General features: G+C 33.9%; 1 protein-coding gene across 2 annotated transcripts in view; it reads right to left on the reverse strand.

Moving 5' to 3' along the window:
• The window catches only part of LOC134855224 (uncharacterized), a 48,559-nt gene continuing 32,578 nt past the window's right edge, over nt 1-15,981 (reverse strand). Inside the window, exons 1-11 of one of the 2 annotated variants that reach the window (XM_063871681.1) lie at nt 15,179-15,416; nt 13,522-13,653; nt 12,126-12,347; nt 9,825-9,961; nt 9,336-9,455; nt 6,978-7,114; nt 6,371-6,452; nt 5,670-5,815; nt 2,634-2,806; nt 1,931-2,028; nt 1-807 (exon numbers count right to left, since the gene is read on the reverse strand). In XM_063871681.1, the coding sequence (XP_063727751.1) occupies nt 764-807; nt 1,931-2,028; nt 2,634-2,806; nt 5,670-5,815; nt 6,371-6,452; nt 6,978-7,114; nt 9,336-9,455; nt 9,825-9,961; nt 12,126-12,347; nt 13,522-13,622 (1,260 nt within the window). In that variant the 5' untranslated portion in view covers nt 13,623-13,653; nt 15,179-15,416 and the 3' untranslated portion in view covers nt 1-763. Of the gene's footprint in view, nt 808-1,930; nt 2,029-2,633; nt 2,807-5,669; nt 5,816-6,370; nt 6,453-6,977; nt 7,115-9,335; nt 9,456-9,824; nt 9,962-12,125; nt 12,348-13,521; nt 13,654-15,178; nt 15,417-15,981 lie in introns of those variants that run through there. The other variant, XM_063871682.1, reaches the window with a different exon arrangement.

Raw genomic sequence — 15,981 nt, forward strand, 5'->3', positions numbered from 1 at the left:
TGAAATAACTTTTTTTCTCATTTATTTTGTCAATTATTCAATCAAAAAGAAATTTTAATTGGCCCTAAATGCAGTCGGAACATTCAAGGCTTCGCCTTGTTATACCAGCAGTCTTGTTGCTTTTTAATCTTCTTTCTTTTTTATCACTGAATAATCAGAGAAAAATTACTAATGAATTGGCAATGAACTCTCAAATGACAATGCTGTTGTAAGTGCTAGAAAACATTTCTCATTGATAATAGCATAGAAATGTAATTATTAGGGTATTCAGTTGCTGACATTTTGAAAAGTATATATATGCGATTAAGATCTTTGATGGTTACTACTATCATAAAAAAAATTAGAGCTTGTTTTGTGTTCATTACGAGGCCAAACTGTGCAATGGGTAGGTGACAGTTTGCTGCATGTAGGCCACTGGAATTGTAAATTTAGTATCCGATTAGATTATATTAGATACTTCAAATTTAATTTTCAAACGTCAGCAAGTGAGCATCATCGAAAACAACTAAAACTTTGACAGATTAGAACAGAGCTTGCAGTTGCAGTAGATAAGCACTTTGGGAAAGCAGTTCTCTTCAACTTCGGTTTGCAGGTCGAGTTGATATCTTCGTTGAACATTTCAAAAGATCCTAACAAGTTTGATTTCCGCCAAGCACAAGATTTCTAAAACTCTTCTGAAAATTATCGTTCAAAATATAGGTATCGCTGTTCGTTTTTTGCAATTGGTTGACTTTCTTCTCACTTTCTTATCTTGGTGTGTTAATCAGCAGTCATTCATGTTGTTCTGGTTATGATATTCGACATATTCTAGAACAATCAAACCAATTATCCCCCGCGAAAAAGAAAAGCTTCAGTACAAAGGGGCGATTTCACAGATAATTTTTTTGCCCAGGTCCAGTCATCTTGAAAATCTTGCGAAAATCTTGAAAGTTCTTGAAGATTCATCAAAGATAGCAAAAAACTTTAAAATACTTCCGGTTTTTTCCAAACGAACAACGATAAGTAGCTATGGGTCCAAACTACTTGAAAACATCCTCAGAAATGTGTAAGATGGTTCCGGAATTTGATGTTTGGTGCATAATTGAAAAGATCTTTGAGATTTTTCAAGATTTTTCTAACAATCTCTTCAAGATCTTCAAAGATGTCTGGAAAAAAAGTTTCATGACAAATTGATGAGCAATCTCATATTCAAATTTCTCTCAAACACATTTAAAAAATAAAAAAAGGTTAAATTATAAAAAAAATGGTTTTAGAATAATTTTAAAAGTAATTTTTTTGGTGTAAAAAATTCTTCATTCTGATCGATTTATTTTGGTTCTGATGCTGGAATTTGATCACAAGGTAAGCAAAAGAAATAAGTCTTGCGTTGGGAGAAATTTGCAGTTTTAAGAGTCAAAACTAAAGCATGCTAAGAAACTGAGTTTTTTTTTTGCGCACAAATATTTTTCAATTTTTAAAACAGCGAGCTCTGGAGATTAAAAAAAAAATTCAGAAATTCTTAGATTATTTTTCAATGAGAAGACCGAACTTTTTTTTGAAATCGATCTTGGAAATTTTAAAGAAATTGCTCATCTTCTTCGCAAATCGTCAAAAATCTTTTAAAAAATTTTTTGCTATTTTTTTTTCAAGATTCTAATAAATTTCTTGAAGAATCATTGATATATTCCAAGATTCTTTGGCAGCAAATTGCCCAGACAGCCAAGGTTTTCTTAAGGATTTAACTAAGAGTCTTCAAGAGTTTTCAAAGATAGATATCAAAGACTTGGGAGGCTTACAGTTTGTTTTTTTTACAAAATTTGATTAAAGTATTGTTTTGGGATAGAAGCTTAGGAACAGTCAGAAAATATGTGTAATAATTATCCGGTTTAATTGTTTTTTGGTACGTTTCAGTGAGCCCTAATATCGGAGAAGCAATTTTTCTCCGACTAACCTAGATCGTTCTCTGTGAGTGGTTGCAGAGCTGGCTGCTGCTCGAATCTGAGTGACTGTGAGTTGACCTGGTTCTGCATTTTGATGTGGTCCGACAATCTGCAAAACGCAACTTTTTTGATAACCAAAAAAAAAATTTGCAATCTCTTACAAAAGACAGTGTCAGGGTTCTTAAATTATGCTAGGGTTCTTAAAATTTATACAAGAATAGAGCCTAAAAAACTCATTGAAGACTTCGATGCTTTGGTCATTCAAAGAGCCCTTTGGTTGTTCATAGGGTGGATGTCCGTAGAAAAAAAGACAGTCTCCAAAAAAAAGTCTCTTTTTACGTGGGATCCTTATTGGAATCAAGCTTTTAATTCAGATGAGAGCTTTGAGTTATTATGGTTATTTCAATTCAAATTGGAACCCAGGCTGGTACGACCTTTTTCAGCCGCCAACATATCAAGTCTGATACGAGGATGAAGTTTCTTCTTCTCGAAATTATACTATTTGATCAGAAATTACGGTCAAATTTATCACATTTAAAACCAAATCAGCCCTTATGGCAGACAAAACAGTCAAAACAAGCTGTCGATCTTGTTACAAAGGGATGGATTCGGTACCAAGTAAAAATTTGTATAAGTTTAACCGTTCCATTCTTTATTCACAGGGGGGAGCCTTGCAATGGAAGCCTTGCTAGCTTTGTTCGTGTCTTTAAATACCTGGACTGTGTTCTGGGCTGATTAATGTCTGGCAATTTGCTCTGCTGATTCCCCATCTGCTGGGCATCCATACTACCAGCTGCCTGCCCCATCTGTTGCTGTGGCTGCTCTGGCTGCAATTCCTGCTGCTGTTGGTGTTGTTCATCCATTCCTGCTACCACTAGCCTGTCAACCTGAGAAACAAACCCAAAACCTTTTAAAGCATACCTTAAAACGCACTTAGTTTTCTTTTTAAGCGTGGAAATATTCTTGCATCAATTTTCATTCTTTCGGTAGGAGCATTAATTTAACTGCAGGTCATTTCAAATCAAATTAGATTCTTTATTGCAGTGCCGAAACAGCTCAAAAGAAAGTCGAACTGGACCAACAATAGCTGTGGATGAATTTTAAGATTGAAGGTCTGCATTTTCTAATGTTATTTGAAAACTGTTTTCTATAAATTTTTTGAATTGCTAAGCAGAAGTGACACAAACATTCCCAAAAAATCCATTTTTTTCGCAAACTTTAGGTTAATTTGTTTATTTTTCAGAGTTTCCCTGCTTATCAGTTTTTTCTTCATTTGTTTCAATTGAGTAAATAAATAATTGATCTTGAAAAGAAATCAAAAGTTCAACTGCGAAAAATCAAACTTGAGCCTGAGCAAATTTGAAGAAATCAGCGCGATCTAGCCAATATTATGAAGCCAATAATCATGTGGCCTATCCAGCTTTTTGTCGATATAGAGCGGATTTTTATTTGAGTCTATTAGGCGTCAGTTAAGCGTCAATAAATATTTTGCAGAAACAGTTAAAAGAAATGTTAAAATATGGAGTTGAAGTGAACAACTGCATATTTTAGTTATCAGGCTTTTAACTGTAATTATTCGAACGAAACAGCCCGCACTCAGAAGAAAAAGAAAAAATTGATTAAATTTTATTTTTGGATGTACTTTTATAAAAAAAATATAATTATTAAACTACAAGAGCAAAACTTTATAATAAAACATTATAATAACCAAAAAATTTCAAAAAATTGAAATAGATTGTAATCAACCAATCAATTATATTTTTGTAGAAAAATCCTAAATTAGTTATAATACATTGTTATTTTTTATCAAAATTGTATCACAACACAAATGGATCTTAAAGAGGACCTTATTTTCTGACATCTCCATACGTGAGATGTCTTGCTTTCTTTAAGTTGCACTGAACGCGAAACAAAAACCTGATACAGTTTCTTTCATGAAAATTGATAAAATTGGTAAAATTGAAAATAGTTTAAGCTGAATAAGTCAAATTAGTAATCAAAGTAACACATTATGGTGACATGAGTTTGGCCAAAAGAAAACAAAACATTTTGCATCATAAACAAATTTTGTTGGAGACAAAAAGGAACAAGACTGGTAGTATCAGGGCAAAGCCCTGAATGTTCCGACTGCCTTTTAAGGTATATGTAGCAGTAATAAAATTATAAAATTAAATGAAATAAAATAAAATGAAAAAAAAAATTTCTAAAATTTGAAAATTTTTATGAAAACCATTACCCCACACGCCATATAAAGTTCAAAAGATAATTATCGCTCCTTGTAACAAATTAAATATGGCAAATAAGCTTCTTTCAACCAATTTGGAACGATTTCTAAGACGGATTAAATCTTCGCTTACGCGTTAATAGCGCGAAATATATCGCGAGTTAATTGTCCCAAATTAGCCAAAATGGTAATCTTTAAACTCTCATAACTTTACGAAAAAAGATCACAGGTGAATTTTTTTCATATTTAAGCTTAGGACAACGATAGCTTTCGAATGATATAAAAAAATTCCGTCAAAAATGGCTAGTTAAAAAGTCCAAATTTGTCTGAAGAAAAAAAAACCCACCACGAGAACAAGTATTCCGTTACTTTCGTATCGAAAGTCGGAACAAAAAGCTATATAGTTGAGTTGATTTTTTTAAGTGCTGAAATAGTTTTCCAACTGTTTTTCTTACTCAATGTCTATAAAACGCCTTACCTTTGAGCAACTTAGAAGCAAAAAAACTGAAAATGTGTAAGAAAATATATCGTTTCTAACCAATTGTATTTCAAAAAAAATTTTATTAGAAAACGGATTAGAATCAAATAGAATTCATTATAACCGATTAGAATGAGTTTAACTAATTTAGAAAAAAAAAATTAACAATTTAATCCAGTTTTATTCGACTAAAATCACTTTTGAATTTCATAGAGCTAGACTACCAATATTGAGTGCTGAGTGCGGTATCTTTTTACTGAGAGCGGCAGGTCTTGTAAATGTTTTAAGCAATTTATTTAAAAAAAACCTGCTACAAAGGTTTGATATTAGCCTGAAAAGTTTTGTCGGAGAATACTGGCAGTTAGCGTTCTCTAGTTATGTTCTGCCATGCCAGTTTTTAGTATGCGGCCACGTATGGTCAGCATTTGTGAGAAAATTTCTATTCATATTTTGGTTTCATATCTCAGTCATAGTTAAATTGTGTTGCGATTTTTTGTTATCCTTGTTGTTGCAACTTTTCAGCATTTTCTACAGGAACTAATTGAAAAAAGAAATTATCAAGAGATTTTAGGTTAGCCCAATTTTAGGCTTTCTCAAATTTAACGAAAGTCCTAATTCCTTTAAAAACTTGTCTGAAACTTTTGCTTTTCAAACCCATATCAAACACTGCGTTTGAAAATATTGGGACATCAAAAATTTTAGCAAATTTTCTTCTTTTTTTTTCAAAACACGATAATGAAATGCGATTGGTTAATTTCAGCTAGAAAAATCTTTAAAACAGAAGTCTAATAGATAACTGGTGGCTGCGGGCCGTATAACTTATTTGACCCGTGAAAAATTGCTGCAAATTAAAGAACAGGCTGGCATATTATTTTAAAAAAACAAAGAAAAACAAAATCAAAATTTGTTGTCTGTTTATCTTGAAAAAGCTTGATTTTATAATTTTGAGCTGCTTTATCTGCGCTTACGACTATGGCTATCGGATTATCTTGTACTACGTGCTGTGCTTTTTTTCTAATCCTATATTTCCGTGCATGATCTATCTCACCTGTGCCTGTGTGCCTTGTGCTGGTTTGGTGGCCTTGTTGTCCAGGAATTCATCGTAGAGTGGCTGCTGTTGGCTGTACTCATTCATACTCTGCTGCTGTTCACTCTGCAGTGCTGCTCTTATCATATCAGCCACCAAGTCTTTTTCTACAACGAAAAGAAACAACATCATTTAATGGTGTAAATAGTGCGCATGCCAGTTGAAGTTTGATCCAATTTCTGTTTCAAGACTTGATAAATCACACAACCTAACCAGTCGTTTTTTTTATTTTGTGAAGGTTCAAAGCTCACAGTTTTGAGAAATATCTTTTTTTCCATAAAATTCGGCTATTAAATCATAAACATTTGATAAGTTTTTTAACTTCAGTGCGAGTTAGGATTTAGGAATAAAAAAAGCAAAAAAAAAACGTTTTTTTTTGTCGTATCAAAGTAAATCACTGTACATTCTGACCACATTTTAAAGTCAATGAACAGGGTTCTGCTTTTTCAAAAACAAATTAAATAAAAAAAGGAAAAAAATCTATTTATTTTCTCAATTTTGTTTGTATAGCTTAGCCTTAACCATTTTTATCAACCCTGTTTAGTATAAGAAAATAAACAAAAAATTCTATTTTTAAAAAAGAACAGACTCAATTGATATTTACATAACTACTGGTAACAATAAAAAAACTCGATCTTGGAAAAACGCTAAATTAGACTGACCCCTCTGGTCGGCGGACACTAGCCACTGTTGGATGCCAGAGATAGAGTCTGTGTTCAATATTTGAGCCAGACACTCCATGACCTAAACAGAAATGATAACAGAATAGCTACAATGATAAAAAAGAATCAAAACAACACGCATAATTCGAATAAGACTAAGATTAGCTTTTGCTTTGATTTTTTATTAAAACATGTCACTAGCGAAGTATAACTGTTTCACCTTTGTTGAAAAAAAAACTCGCTAACTTGTTTCAATCAAATTAGTTTTAAAACCTGACCACAAACAGCTTTCTTTTGCGCATGTAGAAAGTAAGGTTTTATCAAATTCATTTTTGACCAAACTATCTTTAAGTTTTTGAAATAATGCAATCAAACGCCACTGTTTAACCCGCTTTTTGAAAACGTAACGAACATCGGATCTTCATTTCGTTTTGGAAGAGCTAGCCAAATTTATTTAGTCGATCAAAAAAGTCAAAAAAAGTCAAAATCTGCCTTTGGAAAAAATCCATCCAACGCTCCCTTCAAAAAACCCTGGATTGGCCCCTGCGTTGAAGTGAAAATCGTATTATCGATCATACAATTTTCTCCGTTGACTTGTAATACTTACCAAAGCCTCGTGGTCCGGCTGTTTGTTGATGCCCCCAGTGAACATGCCCATCCTGCTCTGAGAGGGGGTCATCCTCCCCTGTCTCGATTGGGGGCCACTTCTGCTCATGGCACGTGAGGGTGCCTCGTTCAAACGACCTTGTAACGAAACGAGAATTAAGGGGGCGATTATGAAACGTCCCACTACACTCCCAGGCTCAGTAACAAACATAACAGATAACCGCCGCATTGTCAATTTGTAGTAAACTACTATTGAGAAGATGTATACTTTACTGGGGTTTTTATGTGAAAAACCCGAAAAATTGTTGATGAACTATTTTTGCGTTGCTTCTAAACAACCTAATGTGATTATCCGCACAGAAAAAATTTTAAAATATGGTCCATTTAAATTGATTTTCACAAAAATAATTCCGTCGAATTAATGCTAAATTCAACTGTTAATTTTACAAAAATAGAGCAAAAAAACCTCAGTCAGTGTTAAAGTGAGCTACAGTCATCAAAGAAGAGCTGCCTACCACAAAAGATTAGTTACTGAAAACCACTTGAAGACTTTGCACTGAAAAAAAGTTTCTGCGGATAAAAAAAATAATTAAAGCAGATTTTCTTCAAAAGCTGTTTTTAAGCTCAATTTTTTAATTATAATTTTGCTAAGCGAATCAACAGAGAAAAACCTTGGAACGATAGTTTTTGCTGCACGAAATTTGCTTACCAGTTTTTTACAGTCAGTTTATAGCTCAATCACCTTCTCCGGAAAACACTTGAAAAACATAGTTTATGATTTTCTTTGTAATTTACTAAAATTAGTCGATCGATTCACACATCAAAAATGTGTAAATTATTTGAAGATATGCGTTCACAACTACCAAAAAAACGTTTAATTCAATTATTTTTTATTTAATTTTAATACAAAATCCAAAAAATCCCAAACTTGACGCAGTAAAAATTGAAAAGCAAAAATTCCAATTGATTTGAAGTCGTTTTGAAAATGGATAGTTTCAGCTGGGGGACGACCTTTTACCAGACATTAAATTTTACACAAAATCTAAAGCATATATATTGCCAAACCTGATGAACAAGTCTGATTTCTAGATGTAATTTCGCCGTTTATAACGGTGAAGTGAAAAAAAAATTGCGCTTTCTCGAAGCAATTCTACACTGATTTAGCCACTTTACTTGTTAAAGCTTTGTTTAAAATTAGCATTTTAGTTGATTTATTGTTTTGTGGTCTGGTTATGAATCGGTTTGTAAAAGACCTAGCCTAACGAGTGCATTGATAATCACAAGACTGCTCCCATGTTATGGCAAAGCCCTGACTGCTCTGACTACCCTTTAATTGATCTCGAACAGATGGTGGTTTTTAAAAAAATGTAGAACTATAAATTTAGAACAATATCGAAGATCAAGTGTATAAAATTAGCCGTACAAAAGTATTACGACTAGTTAGCCAGCCTCAATTCAATTTGTAACAATTTTTTTGTGCGAGATAATTTGCCACGAATAAAAAATTCGCGTTACGCATCCAGCATTATGAAAAAATCTTCAAGGCGACCAAAAATTGGCCCAGAGCATGTCCAAATTGGCTATTTTCAACTCCCAGAACATTGCAAAAAACAATTGATAAAATAAAGTATATAATTTTTCATTTTTTTAATCAAGGAGTCGATATTTTCAATGGAGTATAACTTTTTTTTGTAGAATATAATAACTTCGATTGTAGAATTTGACTGAATAAAAAATCACCTCAAGCTAAAACTTTCCGTTCTCTTTGAAATTCGGAACAATACAAACTGATTTCATGCAGATTCTGTAACTTTCTCCTTAAAATATTGTTCGTAATCAAGTAAAAGTCGACTTGAAATAAAACATGATAATAGTTAGTGCCAATAAGTTAAAATTAGTTCAAGTCGTCTTTGAATCGTTTAGAACCGATATTTTAAATTTTACGAAGTTATTACAATCTCCATGAAATAAAGGTGGTTTTAGTGGAAAAAAATGCGGAAAACATTTGCTGAAATTCTTTTTGTTTTACAGTGATGAGGGCACTCAAATCAAAAGAATCAAAGCTTATAGAGTCGAGACCAAGCAATCGACTATATTTTGATTAAGGTCATTAAACTGATGTAAAATTTTACCCCATATTTATGCAAAAAAACTTCACAATAATTTTTTTCACAGTTCTTTATGCAAAAAATTTTTTCACAATAAGGCTCGCAAAATTTACTATCAAAATTTAGTTGAGGAGGTTTGCTTATATCTATAGGCAATTTTTCTCACTCTCATACCTGTGCAGGTTTCATTATCATTTGTCAACCTTGGCGATATTTACTATAGGTTTTCGATTTTTGGCTAGTTTTCCCACCTGTGGTTTTGGAGTAGGAAGCCCTCTGGGGCTGCTGTTGTTCCAGGGCAAGTGAAGGTTCCAGTCCCGCTCTATTCCCAATATCTTTCAGCTCCTCGAACCAACGGGGCAACATTGGCACTAAAAACATCATATGGGTTAACTCAGGGCTCTGATGTCTAACAGTTGGATAAGCTTATTAAGTGGATGTATTTTTTAAAATTCAATTTTATGGAAGATAGTTTTCAAGAACTTAACAGCCTCAATTTTTTTTATTATAAGTTTTAGTTAAGCAGGAATGCCAAACATTGCACCCTTTAGAGCCCACCAAACAATATTTCTATAAAACTATTAAGTAAACCTATTTAGAAACCTATTAGAAATTTGGAGAGCTCGTCAGATCTTCTTGTAGACAATCTGCCATATAAGCGCCTAGTAAGAAACAATGACCGATTCAAAAAATTGATACAACTGGAATGGTTGAAGTGCCGATTGATATGTTTTGCTTACCTTTTCTGAAGGGCACTCCTTTGGTGTGAAAGACGTCTCTCTGTTCTATCCCATATGAGTTGGTGGGGTAGATGGGGAATTGAGCAGCAGAGGCCGCTGACGACCCAAAACCACCTTTGTACGCCATCTGGATCGACCTGGAGCAAAAATAGACCTGGAGCATTTAACAAAACATCACAAGAGGAACGATTACATTTTTTATACAATTTAAGGTTGCTAAATTCTAGTACCACTGAATATACTTCTCCAAAAAAAGATCAACCACTTTAGGCTTTTTAGAACAAAATTTGGTAACATCTATATTGTTGTACATTAGTTTCGGAGACAAATTAAAAACTGATAACGTCCACTGAACAAATTTAATTTGTTTTTGAAGAAGTGAAAGTGAAGCTCATTTTATAAGGTAGATTTGAATCATTTTGAACTTCAATTTTCACCTTTTATTCAGTTTACATTGACCAAAAAATGATGTAACGTGGATTTAATCAATCCAAAATCAAGTTTTTTTTAGTTAGGGCTTACAGTTGAAGCCTACCCAAACAGCTGAATTTTTTTCTGTCATTTGAATCAGAGATGCAATACACAAGCATAGCCGGTTAATATGAATTTAGGTATGGTATGTTGTTAAGATTAAAATGATATAAAAACAAACAAACAACTTGAAACTCAGAAACAAAAAAAAACAAAGTTTTTTTTTGCAATTTTTTTATCCATATTTTTCTGTTATTTTAATACAGAGATCGATTGAACTGTGATTTTTGCTAGTTATAGCAGCAAGTATATAGTCAAGGTAACCTTCAAAAAAAATCTAGTTTTCAATTGTAGAATTGCTCAACTCTTACAAAAATGAGTTTATGATGTGATAAATGAATATCTATTCTCGAATAAAAACAAGGATTGCCGGTTGTTGTGCAAATAGCACAGAATGTTCCGATTATATTCATAAAAAGAACAGAAAAAATATTTTTTTTTCATTTTTCTTCAGATAGTGTCAATTAGTAAGTAATGTGATTTGATAATTTTACGATCGCGTAACAAAATTAGCGAAACAGGCAAGATAGACAAACTTTTGTCTCGAAAAAATTGATGAAAAAAAATGTAACAGCAATTGTCAGATTTGTTTCTAAATATAAAGTTTTTGATAAAAAAACTTTTTTGCCAAATTAGCGCAAAACGAAACATCCAATTTTCTTTAAAATAAAATCAAGTTTTTTTCGCTAAAATCTAAAAAAAAATCAAAACTCCAATAAGGAACGTTTTTTTATCGCGTTATTGGCTCGTAAATAGACTAACTCTCCAAACATTTCAAAAACTGTTTTCTTGACTTTGGGACAGTCCTTTGAAAAATTAATTAAACTTAAAACACATCCGAATAAAAAATTTCTCCCTTTTTTCAATGGTCGGATAAACAAATGCACTTGAAACACATCAATTGAAAAAATTTTCCCTAATAAAATTAAAAGGGGGAATAATTAGAGAGATCTGCTCATTCAAAAATTTGAGAGTTCAGATAATAATAAGGTAAATGAGGTAATGAGTTCACTTTGTGTTTTTCAGATTATGTATTCGATCCGCTGCCAGGAAAAGGATACTGAGTGAGAATGAGTTCTAACTTGACCTCTAGCCTCAGGTCTACAACAGATTGACCGATTTCGGCTGTAATAGTGAATTATAGGAAAGCTCTATATGCAAAAAAAAACGGAATTAAATTTCAAGAATAGGGGTATCACTCAACAAAATATCTCAATCTGGAATGTCGAAAAATAGTAGAAACTGACTATTTTCCTCTACGAGTTGCGAAAACCACAAATATACGATTACTGTTAACATTAATCATCATTTTTCAATTTGGTAGTCACAGGTAATTAAGCTTCTTATAGTTACAGTTTTCTCGGACTATGTTACACAATATAAAGCTTAGACATTTTTCTGTTATACGGCCCAAAACTGCTCATTTTCTAGTTTGAAAAATTTGCTCCAAATGCTCAAATCTGATGGATTAAATATAAATCTCTCGTAAATTAATTTGCAATTTCTCATTAAAAGCAGAAACTCCATTAACAACCTGATTATTTTGAGCCGTATAACAAAAAAGACCGTTGTTTGCGGGTAAGACAACATTACCCAGCCCAAAAAATGTTTGCATGTAGTTGTTCTTAAGCAGGTGCACAACAGCGGTTCTCCGTGATGAGATGAGCAACTCGTATGCCAATTTTTTCCCTTGTGGATAAAAGGTTTCAAACCTTCTTCTCCAGCAGCAATCTTATAAGACCCAAATATTTATATTCTTCTTCAAATTACCTTCTTTCGGGAGTCATTAGGGGTCTCTGTGGTGGCTGGAACCCATCATCCGACACATGGCAGATGGGGACATTCAACAAGCCCTGCATGTGTCTCACTCTATTCGGGTGGGGGTTGTGTCGGGTGAAAAACGAAGATGAGGAGAGAGAGGGCGCGAATGATCCCCCACCCACTGCACTGTAAGCGCCCAGTCTTCCTTTTGAGGCACCCCCGTATTGGGACCTGAACAAAGAAAAATAAATGAGATTTACTCTAAAACTTATCAGATTCCAAAATTAACAGTTCAAACTTTAAGAAAAGTTTGAACTCGAGGAAATTGTAGTGATGCACAGCTTAAGGTCCCATTTACCGCATATATGGGGCGATTCTTCGACTTTCTCGAGAGGAGGGGGGGGGGGGGGGGTTAAAAGGAATTTGTTTTATCTGCAGAATTTTGTTTGCCACAGTACTTAGGATCTAAGATGAGACCAAGTGAACAATCTTCCCCCTAAATTAATTTAGGGAGGAGATAATTCACTTGGTCAAAAGTATTTTTTTTAGCCAATCACATTTAAGCATAGTACAAGCAGGCCTTACTGTTTGAATTTTTCAATTAAGTTTAAAGGGGAGATGTTTCACTTGGTCTATTGAGAGAGAATCTGTTCACATGGGCGCTAGGTTGTTCTCGTCTGGAAAACATTTTTTCGACTGAATTGACCGCAGGCACGTTTTTGAAAAAAAAAACAACCGGCCAAATACGAAGTCTTAGCCTTTTTTCAAAGTTCTGACCAAAAACATCAATCCGGCGCGTGCTCCCCCTAAAAATAAATGTACATTGGCGCCCAAATTTTTTCTAGAAAAATAGTAAAATTTTAAGGGGATCAGCTAAAAGTTGTCGATTCAAAGAAGTACCAAAGGGGGAGGCTTTGGGTAGTCAAGAAATCGAATGCGAATCGCTTAGTAAAGACCTCTACCCACTGAATCTGATCCCAGCCGCCGGCGAAATACTTTTAAAACATGCCAAAAATATCTTTAGGACTTTTTTAAGCCGTTCGCCGAACCCACTCCAAGCAACAAATATCTTTGGTTGACCAGCGACCATGTTTCTGGAGCTCTGTGGTTTCCAATCTACACTGAAGTGTTAGTTGTCAAAATGATCTTTTTGGTGTTAAATTAGCAAAAAAGTGCTCAAACGTAATTTTTTTCTCATAATTACGGTTTTGACTCGGAAATCTCGAATGGCTAGCCTAAACTTTTCACCCCTCTTCCAATGAAAGACGCTTCACTTCACAGAGTCTTAAAAATTTGCGACTTTCGTAAGTTTTTCTGTCCGTTTTTGAGAATCAAAGTTTTGAGTTGGTTCCAATGACCGATTGATCTCCTATTTAAAAAAATCATAAAATGAGCTTCAACTGACCTATGAGTCATCGGTAATGTATGCTGCATAGGCGGCATAGCCCCCCTCATCGACAGAGCAGGACCTCCGCCCATCTGTTGCTGCTGCGGTTGTTTCATCATTCTGCTTAATTGCTCTTCGTCCAACAGACGCCTGAAAGCAGCCAAGTCTGTACACTGACTCGCGGCAAGTGTGGCCACGCGGCCGAAAGAGAGACTTCGTCTCGATTGGTCTAATTGTTCCGAAGCGCTTGATTGTCTAGTAAATCCATTAGATTTATCACTGGAAGTCGAATAAGTCGCGGACGTTTTTCGACTAGAAGGCGCGCTTTTTACAAGAGTAACCGCCATGATTATGCTTTAATTATTTTTTAATCAATTCAACAAATAATCAATTTTTATCAAAACATGAAATTTTCGAAAAAAAATTTTAATTTGTCCGAAAAGTTGAGTTATCAAAACAATCACAAGGAACTAAAAACAACTATATGCAGATTTGAAAAATATTTTCAATAATTCGTAACGTTTTTCTAAATCCTCGAATTACAGTTATATGTATTCTGAATGACTTTAAGTACTCGGGATTATGTCAACTTAACCGCAGTTTTTTCTGGCCTAGAAATTTTAACTGTGCAGTAGAAGAAAAATGAACTAAAAAGATTAAATCTGAATCTGTTGTTGGTTTTGTCTAGCATATGTTTCCAAAATAAGGATTACTCTGAGCTATTAAACATATAAATTATATCTAAGAAGTTCTATGAATTCATTGTTTTTTTTTGCGGACAGGTGAACATAGGTTGTTTCTTGCACGGAAAAAAGAAAAATTATGCTCCCGCTTTATCATTTTACTTCTTTTTTTTCAGAAAACCAACCTAATAAGAGAATTTTTAGCTAAAATTACCTTTGCAGTTTAATAATCTGTCAGAGAATTTAAGGCAGTGTAATGGTACTTTCAAATGTCAAATTATGTCCTGCAAATTTTGCAGCGTAATAAAAAATAAATCTTTTTGATGAAGAGATATACAGTTAAAAATCATCAGTGGCTGTAAAGGAGTGTGAATGCAAAATTATGCTATTCAAGGTTTCGATAAGCTCAAGATTTGTGACATCCAGATGCTTATTTAAGGGGTGGGGGTTGGGTTGGACATTTTTATTCCTTTCACAAGTGCCCCATTACCGGCCCAAAGTGTCCCCCCTATGGTACTATTTTAAGGCATCCAGTTTTGGTTGAGCGACGCCAAAGTTTTTCTAAAGGAACCTTCGACGCAATTTATACTAACTTTAATGGGAAGCGGTCTCCGAAAAAACGCAATTTTTTGGTTTAAAAAAAACAAGCCTAAAACTTGCTTTTTGGCCTGTTTTTTCAAAAACAGTTTGCGGAGCAGAAAATTTGATTAAAATGGGGTCAGCTCTTAAAATTTTGGGAAAGCTCGAAAAATCAATTTGGTCGACCAACAACCCCCCCCCCCCCCCCCCCCCCGGCGCTCGAGAATAACCTAGATCCGCCCCTGCCACCCAGTATTTCTCCTTTCAAGGTCACCCCAATACTATTTTGGTTTTTGTGTTTCTTATCGAAAAGGGAGGGCAATTTTTTGAAAATTTTCTTAACTGAACGTGGATTTTTTTTTTCATCAAAAAAGTGTATCTTAATCGTACGGAAGCCATAAATTCATATTCACCTTTGGATTTGTAGTCAAAATAAAACAAATCTGCTCTACTCTTCTACAAAAGATGTAGCAGACTAAAACTATATTAATAATTCACACAGAAACTCAAAAATTAGACCGCGTTTATCAAACCAAAATGCATACACAGTTAACCAAAAATGTGCCTCACGTGTAAAAAAAATCGAACAGCGAAAAACTGAAAAACTGCAGCTGAAAAAGTTTTATTTTTAATTTGATAACAACTGTGTTGATTTTGAGCAAAAACAGCTGTATTAACCAACAACAGAAAGAAGAAAAGAATACAATTAAACGACTAAAAAGTAAAGCTCAAAAATGTATCAAATGCTTAGCAACTATTTTGCATTATAGATGTTATTATGCTTTTACACATTATTTTTGTTCTTGTAGTTCTGAGACAACTAAGAAATATATACCGACCAACACAAATCACTTGTTTGCTCAAGTAACCCGAAATTAACATCGATGACAATAAAAAAGTATTAATAACAAAAAGTTACCGCCTGAATTTTTTAAGTCGTCTACTGATTCAGACAAAACTACATGTGCTTCAATATTCCGATAAATTACATGTTTATCACAAACTAAAAGTGGTCAAAAATTCTCACATCAGGGTCGAATTCTCAAGGGGGAACTTAGAACTTGACCTCCTGCTGGGACTCCTTGTCGGGACTTCTTTAATAGGACCCCCCAGTCGATACTGTTTGACTTCATCGGAGTATGTTCGATGAATCCCAAATAACTTTTAAATGTACTTTCGCGGAAGAGGGGTTTCGTTCAAAGCAGTAGGCTGCATG

The sequence above is a fragment of the Symsagittifera roscoffensis genome, chromosome 10 (genome assembly GCF_963678635.1).
Source record: "Symsagittifera roscoffensis chromosome 10, txSymRosc1.1, whole genome shotgun sequence".
Classification (NCBI taxonomy): Eukaryota; Metazoa; Xenacoelomorpha; order Acoela; family Convolutidae; genus Symsagittifera; species Symsagittifera roscoffensis.